Source organism: Mastigoproctus giganteus, chromosome 5 (assembly GCF_048544385.1).
Source record: "Mastigoproctus giganteus isolate SK-2022 chromosome 5, ASM4854438v1, whole genome shotgun sequence".
Classification (NCBI taxonomy): Eukaryota; Metazoa; Arthropoda; class Arachnida; order Uropygi; family Thelyphonidae; genus Mastigoproctus; species Mastigoproctus giganteus.
This window is the reverse complement of record NC_143579.1, coordinates 201,005,480-201,023,010: the sequence shown is the minus strand read 5'-3', so window position 1 is coordinate 201,023,010 and position 17,531 is coordinate 201,005,480. Positions and strand designations below refer to the sequence as shown.

General features: G+C 36.2%; 1 protein-coding gene across 1 annotated transcript in view; it reads left to right on the top strand.

The window, feature by feature from the left end:
* Window positions 1-17,531, top strand: part of LOC150086006 (GTP-binding nuclear protein Ran-like) — a 58,263-nt gene that overhangs the window by 28,894 nt on the left and 11,838 nt on the right. The window contains exon 4 of the mRNA XM_090374767.1: window positions 11,073-11,260. Coding sequence (XP_090230893.1) covers window positions 11,073-11,260 — 188 coding nt within the window. The remainder of the gene's footprint in view (window positions 1-11,072; window positions 11,261-17,531) is intronic.

Below are 17,531 nucleotides of genomic sequence, written 5' to 3'. Positions count from 1 at the left end.
CCAGCAAACAACCCCTACGGCATCCTCTCCTAACCAAGTTTCATCGGCATAAAAGATTCGCCTGGTGCAAAGAGCATGCAAGTTAGACGTTAGAAGACTGGAAGAAGGTGTGCTGGTCGGATGAGTCATGTTATTTACTCTACACCTAGGATGGTCGTGTGTGGATTTGGCATCAACAACATGATGCTCTTGATACATCATGCATGGTATCAAAAGTGCAGGCCGGTGGGAGCGATTGTATGGATGGGACATGTTTCACTGGCATGAACTTGGACCCCTGGTGGATGTGGAACAACGTATTAGTGGTCTCTGCTACACCCACTATGTTACACTTTTTTCCCGCGTGGCAATAGTGTCTTCCAAGATGACATGCGCTGAGCCATCAGGCACTTGTGCAAGAATGGTTTGAGAAACACAGTTCTGACTTCCAGCATATCGATTGGCATCCGAACTCCACTGATATCAATCCCATAGAGCACTTGTGGGACCCTATGGAAAGGCATACGAGGTATCTGGATACACCAATCACCTCCATATCTGCATTGCTCACCGCATTATGCACAGCTTGGTTGGCCATACCTCCCAGACACTTCCGACATCTTGTTGAATCAATGCCACATCGGATAGCTGCTGTACTGAGAGCAGAAGGACCTACAAAGTATTAGGTAGGTGGTCATAATTCAGTGACCACTTGGTGTATGTTATGTATTTAATTTCCTCAACTTTTTTAGAAAAAATTTGTATTATTTGTCTGTTGACACTTTAAATTGACCAATAAGGCACGCTTTGTAAAGTCTCCAAAATTCATCGGAATGTGTACTCTTTCATGGAAATGACCCACCAGTGGTGCAAGAGTGTCAAACCAGTTTAAGTAACGACAGTGCTGACTGTATTTTATTTCAGCACGACAATTTGATAAAAAGTGTGTGAACAGAAGGTAGCTGGTAGGGGTGGATATCAATATTCGTTTTGGAATTATATTAACCCCTTCCCTGAACATTTTTTCCAGAAAATGTGCCATGACGGATTGACTTTTTATTTTACTGGAGTTTAAAAGTATGCATCATGCAAATATTTATTGTATAGTTTTTTGTGTTATTTATTAATTTTTTTCGAACACAATTAACCCATTTGGGCTATTCAGAGTTATCTCGTGCACGCCCAAAAGTGTGCAAATTATACAGATTTTTTTAAATAAATTAGTGCTTGAGCTAAAAGAAAGGCACAGAAAAAGTCTTCATTACTCATTATATAAATAAATTTAAAAAATCAAATGGAATGCACAAGCAGTAATCTTGAACTAACTACATTCTGATACATGGCCGCCACAAGTGGACAGGCAAGGTAAGTGTCACTTTTGGGTGGTAGTTCAAGAGGGTGCCAAAATATTTTTCGAAATTGTTTTCATGGGTTCAGAATTCTGCATTTAAGATGGCAAATTATATTTTGCTTACTGCCTGCACAGGAACGTGTGCTAGTGTTCTGACATTGCTGTCATAAGTAAAACGAAAGCCAGTTGTTTGCTTCCAGGCATAAGAAAATCCTTAGAAAACTTGGAATTTACCTGTCTAATGCAAAATTAGCCAGATAAATACCAGTGAAGATACGTTTCAGTCCTAAATTTGGTGGTATTATTGTTTGCTTCGAGTATTATTGTATCCCGAGATATTTCTTGTAGTTCCAAATAACATTTAAAACTAAAAATGATATCTCGGGATAATCCATGAAGGGGTTAAATATGGTAAATTGAAATTTTGTTGCTTTTTCTATTATAAAACTTCAGAAACTAAATGATAAGCAATTTTATTTAAAATAAAAGTTTAAGTTGGGCTGGGGGAAAAAAGTTTTCTTGTAGTTGAACATTCATGAATAGACAGTTAATGCATTAATTTAGTCAATGTGAGAAAGGTTGTGCTGTGGAGAAATTCAATAAATTTCTCATACAGTTTCTTACAGGTTATAAGATTACTGTTTCCTTTTTCCACCATTACTAGCTTTGCTGTTCAATGTGTATATGATGTAATAGGCATTTATTATGTATAATTTAGAAAATAAAATTGTACTTATCTGCAACAAATCCATTTCTTGTGATATTTGTCTAATACATGTAATCCATGCAGAAAGGTCACCTCTCTCTCTCTCTCTTTCTTGTGTTATTGCATTCAGTAAATTATATAACTAAAGCAAACTGCTGTTCCTAATTATGCTAGATGAGCTGGTGAACAGACCAAATTCTCTTTGGTACAGCCGGAAAAAAATATTTTGATTACAGTTTCAGAATTTTACCTTGTGTGGAATTAAAGCGTCGTGTGTGGTTTTGTGAAGTCACTGTTTTCAAAAAAAATTACCATATAAAAAAACAATACAGTGCTGGTTTTAATGTGCACTTCATATATAATGAACTTGATGGGGGTTTAAAAACTGAAGACGAGCAATCTTTGCTATTATATCTAAGGAACTGAAAAAATTTCATGATTGTGAATGTATGATCTTAAATTCTCCAGTGTGAAAGTATTTTTCTGTGAAGCACATTCATTGGCATTCTTCCTCAAATTGGGCATGTATATTCAGTGAATATAGTGTTCGAAGATGTACAGCACCTGCATTAGGAAATCTACCATTTTATACTGTCACAAAGGTAGTCCCTTCCATACTACCTCCAGCAGCATAAACAAAGTGGATACTTCTATTCTTTGGAAAGTTGAATAGAAATCCAAAATTAAAAGACAAGATAGCACTGTATAATGGTATTATATGCAGTGCAGCAGCAGATTTTTTGTTAAACACCATTCAGTTATGTTATTTTATCAGTGTTCACATGAAGCTATTTTTAAATTAGGCATGCTGTTCATAAGTTTTTTTTTTTTTTTTTTTGTGGTTTTTCACTTTAAGCCTATTCTACACATTTGCTTTAAAATATCTTTCTCTTTTGAACTTGTCTAGTAATTGCACTGGTGATTACATATGAAGCAATAGTTGAGTCAGGTTTGAACCTTTTGTCATTATTGGGTTAAGTGTACAATATGCATTCATTTTTTACTGTTTTTGTTACAGGATTCTTTTCTGGTTCATTATTACATGTTAGATAGCAATTCTTGAAAACAAATGCCAGGATCAGGGATCTTATTAATTTTCCTTTTACTGCAGAAGTTGTGGAACTTGTGTTATCTGTACTACTTTTCAATTGATTATCATTTTGGCTTTAATATCTTTCAGTGTACCTTCTTACAGTTTCACTGTTGCCTTTTGTTTCTCTTTCTAAAGAATCCGTTTCTCATCCAATTGCACTTGCTCTAGTGATTCTAAGAAGACCATCCTAAACAGAAATTGCCATGTCACTCAGGTATTTAAATGTGATTTTTAACGATATCTTTTCACCAAAAATTCCTGCACCCCCTTTAACTTTAAGATCAAATAGACTATTTCTTTAAAAAAAAAACAGGAAATTGCTTAGTATGAATAAGTCAGGTTCCCCTTTGATATCTGCACAAGTCAAAGAACTTTAGTGAGTGTTAGAAGACTTAGATTTTACCAAATCTGTGTCTTCTAACACAAAGACACTTGTTTTTAAAAAAAAAAAAAAAAAAAAAGAAAAGAAAATATTTGGTGTGTATTTACAAGATTTGGCCTACAAAGAGATACAAAGCCTATAACACATACGTTCTAAAAGAAACTTGTTTTTTGTTTGATTTTCTATCCAAACTGATGACAGCCGTTCCATCTCTTCCAATTCTTTGTGTCTTAATCTAATGGATTTTAATTTAGTGGCTACCTTAAATGCTAAAACTAAATATGTAGTAGCATTAGTAGAGGCATGTGATGCAAGAAAGCAAGCTTATATAGCATCAGCCAAAAAAAAATTAAAACCTTTCCCATTCCACCCATCCATTAACTCCAGATGTTGGTCTAGTTCTGCCTTGAATTTATTTAAGCTGTCAACGACAGACAGATGTTTGTTCCAGTAAACAACCACCTGCTGGCTAAAGGCAAATTTTCACACATCTTTTCCTACAACTGTATTTCCTCAATTTGAATTTATGTCTCCTCAGGTTCATAATCTGAGTAAGAGAAAGAATTCCATTAGAATTGAGCCTACTCAGCCCATTCAAGGCCTTATAACCTCGATCAGGTCATCTTGCAGTTGCCTACTCTTGCACCTGTCTACACTGTTCAGAAAACTACATATCTGACTGCACAATTACCCCAGGTCTTTTTCATTCTCCACTACTCTGAGTGTAGTACCACACAGTTGGTATATTACTTTGGGATTGCTGCTATTCATATGAAGTACTTCGCATTTCTCAATGTTAAACTGCAGTTGCCACCTCTCAGCCCATCTGCTCAACTTTTCTAGATCCTGTTGCCGTAGAGTGCTGTCATTAACGCTGCCAACCTTTGATCTGCAAACTTGGATGCTAAGCCTGATATACCTTCATCAATATCATTAATAAAGAACAGTGGGGCCCAAGACTGAACCCTGGGTAACTATACAATGTTTATAATGCTATTTAAAAAATGTAAAGGACAATAGCATACACACTGACCCTTGCTGTGGATAGAGACTCTGGGAATGAGTATGGGGTGGTGCAGTGTCACAGCCGCCACATTTTTTCAAGATGGTAGCAAAAACTCGCCTCCAATCAGTTGGGACTTAGTGTAATGTTTGCGAATTTCTCTCTAATAATCCTATGAAATACTATTTCGCTATGGATTAGTTTACAGGAGGGAAAATTAATCCAATTTTCCAGTGATATTATGGTCTTGCCATTTCTTCCATCTGTTGATTCCATTTATTTTTCATAAAACTCATTTCCAATTATTCAAGTTTTTTGATCAGTCTTTTTTACCCAGCTTTTTTCTAATATCTCCATTGCTCCAAATGAATTTATCTTCCTACACTTTCTGCTTTATTTATTACAATGTTTATTTTCCACGTTCTAAATCATCCACTTCAAATAAGACTTCGTACAGTCTGTCCTCGTATAGCACGATAGTTGTGTTCCTAGAAACCCTCGTGCAATATAAACAACAGGCCCTATGGGAAAAGTGGGGTTAGGTGCCGACCATCCAAGATTGAACACACATTTGGAACCAAAACATTAGCAAACACGATAAATAATCGGGTAATTTTAATCGTTATAAAATACGTAAGTATTTTATAACGATTAAAATATACGTAATAAAAAATATAATATTTTTTTTATTATAATATAATAAATAATAAAAAATATAATATTTTTTTTATTATAATATAATAAATAATAAAAAATATTTATTTTTTATTATTTATTTAAATAATAAAAATTGATTAATAAAATAGTAAAAAATTTATATTAAATAAAATATTCGTAATAAAATATTGCTAATGCTTTTGCTTCTATCGTAAGCAAACTTGTTTTTTGTTTGATTTTCTATCCAAACAGATGACAGCCGTTCCATCTCTTCCAATTCTTTGTGTCTTAATCTAATGGATTTTAATTACACTTTGAGTTGTTGCTGCTATCAAAGTTGTTTTTATTTTCTCTGCATTCTTTGTAATTCTCGGAGTTGCCTCATTTAGGTCTGTAGCACGTGCAATATCACATGGTCTTTCATTTCGCTCAAAGCGTTTCACAATTTCATATTTTTTCTCTATCGACAGAGGCGGACTGGCCATAAGCCTTACCCGGGAAATCCCAGTGGGCCAGAGGCCAGTGTGATTTTGGCCATAAACCGTAGTATGAGGCCACTATAAATTTTCCCAGGTAAGAATTTTTGACCAATCAGCCTCTGTTTATCGATATTGCTTCTTTTTTTCTCTCTCTCTCTCTGAATCTGCAGTGTCTTTGCCAGGACGCTTCCTTTTCACACCTTTTAAGTATTTTACTAATTTTTAGGGAATAAAACACAATTGACAATTACAAAACGAGGAGGCATGCTTGATACACACGTAAACAAAGCTCCGCCTGTGTAGCAGCTGAATAAACAACACCGTAAAGGCCGAGATACACTATTAACCAATAGCATAAAGTTTTACCCTAAAAGGTTGTTATGGATCCACAACATCATCTGCTTTTGCCCTGTTCCACCTATCCTTTCTGCAATATATTTCCCATTTACCTGACAATAGAGTCACCAGTAACTACCTACTATGGAACAGAATCATTGTGGAATAATGATGCTAATTTTGGTCCTTGGACAACAAATCAGGTGGAAGGATGGCATGTCTTAAATAAATCTGTGGCACACCATCATGTTAATATATGGAAGATGATTACCCATTTAAAAAAAAAAACAAGCTAACTTGTAGCAGAATGCTAGTCCACCTCATAAAAATAAATAGGGCATTAATAAGAAATTATTGAAATTAACAGCAGATAGACAAAACTGGGACATCAATTTACATACTTTTGTACCAAGCATTGGTTACTTTGTTCTACAAAATGATTGATATAATTTAAACTTTAATAGTTTGTATTTGTATAAAGAAAATAAATTGATTATTATTTGTTTATTTTTTTGTTGTTTTTGAAGTCCATTTTTATAACTCCGAAAACATATACACACAATAGAAATGTGATTAGGGCAAGTGGGACATAGAGCATATACTTTTAGTATCAAGTGGGAAATGTGGCTTAAACTCTCAGGGCAAGTGTGGTAATGCCAGATCATATATATATATATATTTATTTGCAATTACCCTGACTTCTAATCTCTCTTAGCATAAGCACATTAAAAATATTGATTCCTCTACATATAAAAAAACTGTTTTCTCTTTTGCTCTTGGTGTTATTTTTCTTCCAAACAGCTGTTCACTCTACAGATCACAAATCCGCACTACCATGGAATATTGTTCCCACATCTGGGGCTGTGCCCCCAAAACCTCTCTGACTTCTACATTCTGTTCAGAAGAAGGCAGTTAAGTTTATTAATGACTCATCTCTAACAAAGTATCTCCATAATTCTGTCTCTTAATGTTCTGTTTCTGCTGCATGCCTTTTCTATAGATACATCCATTGGCACTGTTCTTCTGAATTGTCCTCTCTCTCTCTCTCTCTCTCTCTCTCTCTCTCTCTCTCTCTGCCAAAGCAGTCCGAACACGTGCCACAACCAATCAACATCCTTTTACTGTCCAACTTCAGACTCACAGAACCAACTATTTAGTCATTCAACTTTTGTTTTCTAGAACAACCTCCATTCATACATATCTAATATCAACAGTATCTTCTTTCATATCTCAACTTTCAACCATGTGTGGGACTAAGTACTATAGGTTATAATAGCCTTCATGCTTACGATTCTCATTTTTAGAAAAATAAATATGACTGATTGAATGCACTAATAAGGTTTTAAATTTTCTGAAAATAGACACTGAAGGCATCCAAAGAGGTGGTATTCAGTTCAGCACGTTACATATTCTTTAATGTCCTCAACAACCCAAAATCTCCTTCCTTTGAGGGAGTTTTTACCTTGTGAAAGAGAAAGAAGTCTCCTGGGGCTAGGTCGGGAGAGTGGAGTGGATGGTTAATCTACAATACCATCATGTCTTCAAAACATACACAATGGGTGGAGGCTTTGCCCTGCAATAAGAACCAGCTGCCTTTCTCTCAAAATTGTTTCCTCGCCTGCAAAATGTGCTTCAATAATTTTTGAAGTCCACTACATACTGTGGGTCATACTAAAACACCAAACACTGAACTGCAGTGATAGTGAAGTCTTTACTTGATGACACCCTGTATATCTTCTGCTCATTCGTGAGGCTGTGTGCCGTAAATTTTGTTCAAACCTTCCCTTTCCCTGCACCTTCGTGCAGAATTTGACAAACCATTTCCTTCTTCATATCCAACTCATCAGTTGTCATTCTGGGGCTAAAATCGTGATCTCTTGCAAATTTCCAGAACTATTGCAGCTCTGCTCGTTTCAAGAGGTTGTGTGCCCACTTCGTGGGTCATTGCAAACATTCTTGCCTCAATCTTTAAACTGCTTATACCATTTGAACACACTGGTATGCCTTAACATTTCATACTCTATTTCAGATTTTCTCAAGTTTAAAGCAAAATTTGATGTTCATCCATTGAGCAATCAATGACACAGAACATTAATGCTACTAACAAAACTAGATGTTACTTGTGAACTGTCAGCCTACCAGACAATCTATGTAGCACCATCTGTTTATTTACAGACATCATTGAACTTGACCACAACAATACCAATTATAAGAACTTTGTCTTATACGATTAAAGAGGCCTGTGCGCTCTGGATTCATTATTATCAAAACTAAAATTGCTGTAACACAGAGCGAAAATGGATTGTGACAAGTTTAATACTAGGAAATATACATATATTAGATTAGATACATACAAACAAAAAGCTTTTGGTTGTTTTGTCAACCTTTGTCAGTTAAACTGACAGTTAAGAATGGAGCATGAGGGCATGTACTGCCAATCTTGTACGTGCAGTGCGTGATTAATTGTTGGATATTGAACCCTGTGGCTGTGATGCATGCGGACGTTGCCAGTGTTTGTCAATAGCCAGGATTGCTGTTTCGATGATCATCACAGCCATAGACTGTGGGAATCATCGAAAACATGAAACACTGAAACAAGATTTCAGTGGGCTTTTGATAGAGCCCTGACTATGCCCCATCTCTGGATGGTACCGTGTCTCCATTAGCTCTACAATATCAACATTAACATAATCAAAAGTTTAGGTTTGTTTAATTTTTTGTAATGCTCCTGCCATTTGTGTAAACAAAATAATTAGATTTTGTATTTTGACTTTTTTTTTTTTTTTCCTGATAATATTGTGACTGCTTGTTGTTTTTGCACTTGTTTCAGTGCATCTTTTTCATAAGGTAATTGCAGGTTGCACCCAAGTACTTTCAGGGAGGGTGCGGGTGTAATTTTAGTTCATGCCACGAAGCTCTATCATACCTAAACCTTCCCCTTCCCCCCCACTCTAAATAGCCATTTTCATGAACCATTTGGGCCTCCTCGTTGACAGCCAAGCCTCTTACACCTGCCCTATTCAAATAAATTCCTTCTTTGAGCAGACCACTATGCTGAGAAAGCCTTCCCTTCATAGGTCTTGCATAGTCCATGTCTGAAGGTAACCCATAAAGCTTTCATCATACACTCCCTTTTTTTTTTTTTCATGCTTGAGAAAAATTGCACGCACAACATTTTGTCCTCTCAACAGTTTTCTGTGTTCCTTGACAAAGTTATCAGTGTTTCAAGTAATTAGTTCCCTGAACTTTTGCTATTGCATCTGTTTCTCAAACTTCACCTCCATACACATTTTCAATGTGAACTGTGTTGCACTCCCTACCTCTAGCACAGAGAAATAAATCTATCAGCTATAAAAAATTGGCATATGTGGCAATGCAAGTACAATAATTAAAAATATATATAAAATAACTCGCAGGTGAAAAACTGTTACATTCAAAACTGGTTGTAGTGAAGGTTTTTGAGACAGATTGGTCACCTTCAAAGATAACTATTTGCACTGGGGGGGGGTATATATGTATACACACATAGAGATTTTAAAAATCAATTATCAGCGTGTACTTTGTATAATCTGATACAATCATTAACAAATACCTAGTAACTAGATTATATAAAGAACAGCATAATGAGTTTTTAAAACCTGTGTGTGTGTGTGTGTGTGTGTGTGTGTGTGTGTGTGTGTGTGTGTGTGTGTGTGTGTGTGTGTGTGTGTGTGTGTGTGTGTGTGTGTGTGTGGACCTTTTTAAATAACCATATTAGTTCATAAGTCAAATCTTTTTCCTTTTTGATCTATGTAACAGTGGAGAGCAATGACAGCGAATGAGTATATGGTTTCCCACATTTAATACAGATATGCATTAAACGTGGGGGGGGGGGAATAACTGATAATTTTAAATTATTAAATTGTGCTGTTATATTATAGTAACTTTATCTCTCAATTTCTGCCCTTGCATTAACTGATAAAGTGGTATGAATATATCATGAAATATCTGATTACCATCTGTATGTAATTTTCAACTGGAAAAAAGCAGATATTCTAACATAGATTGAAGTGCTTTTATTCCTCTTTTGAAATGAATGAAGGTCTGTCTCTCATAGGTGACACAAAAATCTCTAGAATAATGGAAGACGGGATCTCGTGAAGTTCACTTATGAATTGCAGATTGTTAAACACTGGAAATGGGTTTGGTTGAGTTCAAAGCAGACTTGGATGGTTATGCCGACCAGGCTAGCCAGTTGGGTAAAGTGCCTATCTGGAAACCCAAAGGTCGTGGGTTCGAATCCCACCTAGGGCTTGGATCACAGTAAAATGCAAAAACTTTGGGAGGTGCATTATAGCCACAGAAGCTGATGCGCCAACAAAAAAATATATATATATAACTTGGGTGGTTACCTTGTTTGAGTATGGTGGGGTTTTTTGGTTTTTTTAACTAATGTAGAAGTCCACTTCCTTGCATCATTTGGTAATACTAATATGATTTGCAGTTCTTGAGTTAACTTTCAAGGGACACATTCTGAAAATCAGGGTCATCTGTTGACATTGTATTAGGCCTCCACTTTTGAGAAGGTCAACGGACATGTGATATGCTGCTTGCCAATGTTACTTTGTCCCTTTACATGCTAATCACTACAACAGAGCATGGCTACATTCGCATTGCAGTTCTCAACCATAAGCAGGTGGGGTGCTGCGTTGTACAATTCGAATAGTGAACATTTCATTCCTTGAGTTGAACTGAATCTTTTACTTTACTTTGGGTATATTGAGGGTTGGGATTTATCATGCTGTCATTTTACTTTCTGCAAATGACAGCTGAAGCACAACCACACTGAATAACTATTGCCCTGAAATTGGGCATCAATTCTAATAGCACTTCCCATGAGTCCATTCTTCATAATTTGGTATGTTTAAATTCCAAATTTTAGTGCAATCTCACACCTCAGAGTATTGAAACTTCAATTATGAATACATTGTACTTGAAATTTAAAGTTTACTTCATTTGAGATTGAACTCGAGCAGAAAATTTAGTTTTCACCATTATTTTTAATGTATGTGTTGTAACAGTTTGATTCTTTTTAATCTCTCTGTAGGACAGTGTGCTATTATCATGTTTGATGTGACATCACGAGTAACATACAAAAATGTTCCAAACTGGCATAGAGATCTGGTTAGAGTGTGTGAAAATATTCCCATAGTATTGTGTGGAAACAAGGTGGATATCAAAGACAGAAAAGTCAAAGCCAAGTCAATTGTTTTCCACAGGAAAAAAAATTTGCAGGTTTGTTTGATGTATAATTTTAGATGGTAAGGTCAGTATATTAATGAAATATTTATTTATTGTATACAGTAAAACCTAACTAATTTTGAACTAATATGAGAATTGGTGGTGCAAGATGACTCCTGATCCATGGGTTATCATTTATCAATGCTTGATAAATGGTAAAATTTCAGTTAAGGGATTTGCAGGTGCATTATAGCAGCACACCAATTTCATAATATTTTCATTTTAATTTAATTTTTCCTCATGAATGGATTTACTTTTATAGTGAAGTCATTTGTGAAACCTTTTCTTTAAAAAAAAAAAAAAAAGGTGGAACTGTATTGAATTCTTCTTTGGAAAAGTAACTGCTCCATGTATTTAAAATAGCTGAGTAGGGGGGGTGCATTTGAAAGATCAGAAGTGATGAGGTTTTGCTGTAAACTGGATTATATTTTAGAGAAAATGTGGTAAAATAGTAGCTATAAAGCATTCACAGAGCAGTGGGTGATAGTTTTGGGCTATTTGTTAGTTTCTCTCACCATTCCTTTATAAATGGCAGTCTTAGCAGTGCAATGAATCATTAGTCTGTACAATGAACTTTTTCGTATATATACAGGCGACCCCCCCCCACTCAATGCTGATAATTCATTCCTGAAAAACTGCTAGGTGAATCAGCACTAAACCAGTGTCATATTCCCATATGTATTTGGGAGTTGTGGTCTGTGCCATAGGATATTTCCTAATCAATAATACATGGTAGTGAAAAGATGCAAAATGTCAGTAAAAATATTTAATATTCAGAAATTTGTACATATAAAATATTCTATATTACATATGTATATAATTATGTGATAAGTAGCTACATTATGTATCAAAATTAAACTAAAAATGCCAATTAAATCATGAATTTATTAATCTGATGGCCCTGGGCTGTCAAGTTTAAGTCCTTTTGCAGTCAGTGACTTTATTGGTTCTTAATCTGTAGGATCTTGATCATCTACTTCAAAACTTTCCTCTGCACTCCATTCATGGTTTTCTGAGTCACTTCATCCCAGGAATTTAAAATGTAGGATTTCCAAAACTCCTTTAGGCTCTGTACATTTTCACCAGTGTTGATGGCTTTAATAGCTTGGAAAAGGGTGTTCCTTATGTAGTGTTTGGAGGAATGTAAACAAAAATTTATATGATTGTTCAAGTCTTTGCTTGGATATCCTGGCAAGTTGTACATGATCAGAGTTGCTTTGTAATCAAGGTTATTTTTTGCACAGTATCTTTCCACTGCAGGACAGAAGAATTCAAAGATTTTCGACAAAAAGAAGTCTGGTTACCCAAGTTTTCTTAATTAGCCTTCCGAATTACAGGTAGGTTTGAATTAGTGAAACCTTTAAGAGCCCTTGGATTTTACATTTTCCGAATGGTAAACTAAAAAGGGTTTTAATTTAAACTCCCCTGTAGCATTACCACTCAACAATAAAGTTGACCGTTCCTTTGCTGCTTTGAAGCCTGGCATATTTTTTCTTCTTTTAGGCATTCGTTTTCAAAAAAAGTCCGGTTTCATCTATTTTAAAAACTTGTTGAGCAGTATAACATCCATTTTCAATAATTTTAACAAGTTCTTTTTTTGAAAGTTTCTGCTCCTCCTTGATTTGCACTTCAGTCTTCTCCCTGGGTTGCTGTGTTCTATCTATTGAACCAGCGCCCTTACTGGTGTTAAATGGTTCCACATATTTTTCCAGGTGAGCTTTCTTCAGATCTTCATATAGGCTAACTGCTTTTTCTTTAATAATAATTGAAGTTTTTTTTTTTTTTTTTTTTTTATTAAAACCCCAAACACGAAAGGTATCAAAACCTATAGTACTTAGTACCGTGCATGGGTTAAAGGGGGAGTATGGGGGGGGGGTGCTGGAAACTTTGCTCTAGAGACTAAACATGGGTTTCACCACTTCAAGCCTCCAATAAGCAAAGTGGTGGTATTTCACCGGTTGATGAAAGTCATCTACCACCTACTTAATGGAATTCTTTGTTGGAGAATCTTAGAGAAAATTATTTAGAAGTCTCTCCATTTCAATCATAATAACCAGCCCTAATCAATTTAGTTGCCTGCAGTGGAACAGCTGTTTCCTGCTAAAATTGATTATTTTTTATAATTGTTCTTACAACTGAACTTGCCAGTCCCAAATTATTTCACACATCCACTTGTTGACTGGAATCGATTCGCTTTGAAACATCTTAAAAAATTTAATTTTCAAACTCAGTATTTTTCTTACCTTTGTAGTCTTCATCCAGACGTTGCTGTTTCATTCTTATCCGCCATTATTAATTAACTCTTCGAAAATGTAAATGCGTTGCATTTTTCTGATTGAATGCACTTACTTTGTCCTCAGTATGATGAAATCTTTCCTTTGAGAGCAGTTTTCACCTTGCGAAAGAGGAAAAGGTTCGTTGGTCCTAGGTCAGCAGAGTAGGGTGAATCATTATTCTGTGCAATGCCATGTTTCATCAGAAATCTTTACAAGAAGTGCAAACTGGGTGAGGATATTGTGCAACAGGAACCAGCTGCCTTTCTCTCAAAATCGTGGCCTTTCCTACAACAAAGCATTGACTCTCCCTTCAGCTACAGGCTCCTTGTGAATCTCTGTTTCTCAAAAAACATAATCAGTTTGAGGCTGGACAAAACATTTTGGACCACAATGTTTTGAACTCCACTGCATACTTCGACACTTAGTCCCTGGGTCATACTGAAACGCCCATCTCCAGTGACAATATAGTTAAGAAAATTAGATTTGTCTTGTTAAGTCTGGTTGAAGTCTTTGCTTTTGCTCCTCTGTGTGGCACAAATTTTGCATATAGACCTTCCTTTTCCCTAAATCTTCGTGCAGAATTTGATTAAATAGTCCTTGTTTTTTGTTCCATTGCAAAATCATGACGCAGTGTTAATGCTACTAACAAAACCTTGGATTACTTGCATATTTCAGCCTACTGGACAATCTACTACCATTATTGGAGGAGGTGTAAACTACAGCATACCACAGCAGCACCATTTGCAGGAACTTTATATTTGTACCATTACCTTTAGTTTGGCTTGTACTCTAGCCATCTGTTTGGTAAAGACTACTATTCAAAAGGAATTAGCTGCTTATTTTGCTAATATGGGGTGAATGGAGTCTCTCCACATACGATATTCACTTTATTGGCAGTTTTATTTCATGAAGCATTTTAGGTAATACAGGCAGTTCTTGCTTTGAGTTCCCAGGTTTACAAGGTGGTTTTTTTTTTTTTTTTAATTCAAGGTATCACAAAATCGAAAATATGAAGATTAATTGCAAAAAATGAATGTTAAAAATTAATAAATACCGCATTTCAAACCACGTGCATAGTTTATACCAGAGACACCCTTGTATTGTGAAAATATCATAGTGTGAACACATTGGGGTTTTTTTTTTTTTTTTTTTTTTTGGTAATTCTTTCTACGACCTCAAAAGTTGAAATTTTTGCTATATATGAAAGGTCCTTTTTATAGTGCTCATTGTTATCATATGTTCTATTATAAGAACTAATTTTGAACACCTTTGTGACATTTTTTTTTAAAGCACATTTCTGGAGGTCACGATCATAAAACAATTTGCACTTTCTGGTTTGTTGGGATTTCCTTTTAGTGCAAGCAATTTATAAACGGATAGTAAACTCGACGTTACTGCATTTGCAATAAGCTTTGTAAACTTGTTACTCTGCGCAAATTGTGTTAGTTGCAATTTGTGCGTTCCGTTAAAAAATGCTTATACATCTATTGAAATTTATAAAGGAAAGGGAAGGTTATCTTGGAAACAAACACCTTGAAGCATTTCTGAAGAACACAAGTCCTTGTGCAACAAACCAACGAGTGCCCAGCCAATGATGAGTGATCAACGAATGTGCATTTAGTCAATGATGATGATGATGAAGAATAAACATTCTTTAACATTTGTAAGTCATAAATGATTTCTTTGGATAAATCAATATTGTTTAAACAAATTAATTAGCTAGCCAATTTCATTGTTGAGAACATAACCCCTGTTTTTAACATTGTCTATGGGATTTAATTCCCACTTTACGAGCGTGCGCTAGGAACGAGTTAACTCAGAAAGTCGAGGACTACCTGTATTTACACACACTGCATACATTGTTTAGAGTAACTACTGAAAGTGCTGGCTACAGTTTTCCTGACTCAAACTCCCATTATTGCTGAATTAAAAAAAAAGATAAGTCATGGAAGATGTTTGCCAATAGTTACTGTGTCTATATATACACAGGGTGTCTCAAAAATACACGGCATAACTTCAGGAATGAATTCCTCATATGTAGACAATAAAAATATTTTATATCTACGTAGTTCCGGAAATGCTTGGTTCCCGAGTTATTAACCGGAATGTCTTATCTCCCGCAGGTGATTTCCTTCATCACAAGGTACTAGTATATGTGTGTATATTCCCTGCTTATGGTGGCCCCTAGGCATATGCCTATCTCCACCTAATGTCTCTGTGAGGAAATAATCCCTGTTCAATGGGCCTGACATAGTATTAACACACACTACAATACTGCAGTATGTGTTATCCATGTCAGCCCATTTTACCACCAGGGAGCAGCTGTCACTGGACCTCCTGGACAGCCAATTCCTGGCACATGTTCGACATCATGTAAAGCCGGGTCTGTGCTATAGCACAAAGTCCTGCATCCACCGGTGGGTGTGCCATTACCAGTGGATGCCAGCAATTCCCGCACTCGGTCTCAATCCTAAGTACCAGCAAAAGAAAAAAAATAAATTTTATATATATATAAATAAAATAATTAATTAAAAAAAATGGAAATATCAAAAATAACTAAAAAAAAAAAAAAAAAAAAAAGACTGGGATCACAAGGTACTGACAGAATCTGGTGGTTTTCCATTCCGACCATGTGCTCAAATCAGGAGCAAGCGGATATGCACTTTATGTATGGTTTGACAGGCGGCAATGCTCTGGAGGCTTGTCGTTTGTATCGCAAAAGGTTCCCAGAATGAAGATGTCCAGACAGGAAAACATTTGAAGGTATCCATCGCTGCCTTTGTGAACATGGGACCTTTACACCTCGTGCTACCGGCAGAGGGCGACCAAGATCTATGACTCCTGAAGTAGAGGAGGAGGTTTTGGATGTTGTGCATGCCACTCCTGAAATCAGTACACGCAGAATAGCAATGCAACTGGCTGTTCGACTATTTGGAGTGTGTTGCGAGAACACCAACTGTATCCTTACCAACTGCAAGAGGTACAGGCCTTGTCACCAGCAGATTAACCTGCACGAGTAATTCTCACTTTCCTGCCTTAGTGATAGATAAAGCACAGTTCACACGAGACGGAATCCAAAACTTTCACAATGAGCATGTATGGGCTGAGGAAAACCCACATTCAATTCTTCCATCACATCAACAACAGCGGTTAAGTTATTTGGACCCCCATGTACTTCCAAACAAACTTACAGGTCAGACGTAAGAAACTTTCTGGAAAACAGCATGCCTGATTTCTTGGACGACATGCCCCTGATCATTCGTCAACAAGCACACTTCGTGCACAGTGGCGCTCCCGCACCTTTCAGCCGCCTAGCCCACAATTACCTGAATCGAAGGTTTCCTGGTCGGTGGTAGGTAGAGGTGGACCCAACTGCCTAGCCTCCACTCTCACTTGATTTAAACCCACTAGATTTCTTCTTGTGGGGCCATTTAAAGTCATTGGTGTATTTGACTTTGGTAACTGATGTGGAAACTCTCAGCAATCAAACTGTGGCAGGTTGTGAGACAATGCTAAACATGCCAGGAATTTGGCATAGTCTTCGAGAGTCCGTGATACGTCGATGTGAGGCCTGTATTCAGGCAGAAGGTGGACATTTTGAACAATTACTATAAGGTGACGTGAACATAGACAGACCTTCAAAACTCGGAAACCAAGCATTTCCAGAACTATGTTGGTATAAAATATTTTTATTGTCTACATATGAGGAACTCATTCCTTGTTATGCTGTGTATTTTTGAGATACCCTGTATATAAAGGAGAGTTCTGAAATTTTTTTTTGCTAAGAAATGTTGCACATTAGTACTGAGGTCGAGAAGCTTTCAAAAATCGAATGTTAAATTTGCTGTCTTCCTTAACAAAAGAGAATGCAAAAACTGCATACACCCACTCTTGTCGTAAAGGGGGGGAAGTGCAACCTTCTTGTAGCAGTATTTTTAGAAGCATATTGTCATAATACCTTAAGTATATATAAGATTGGTAACTTGTCA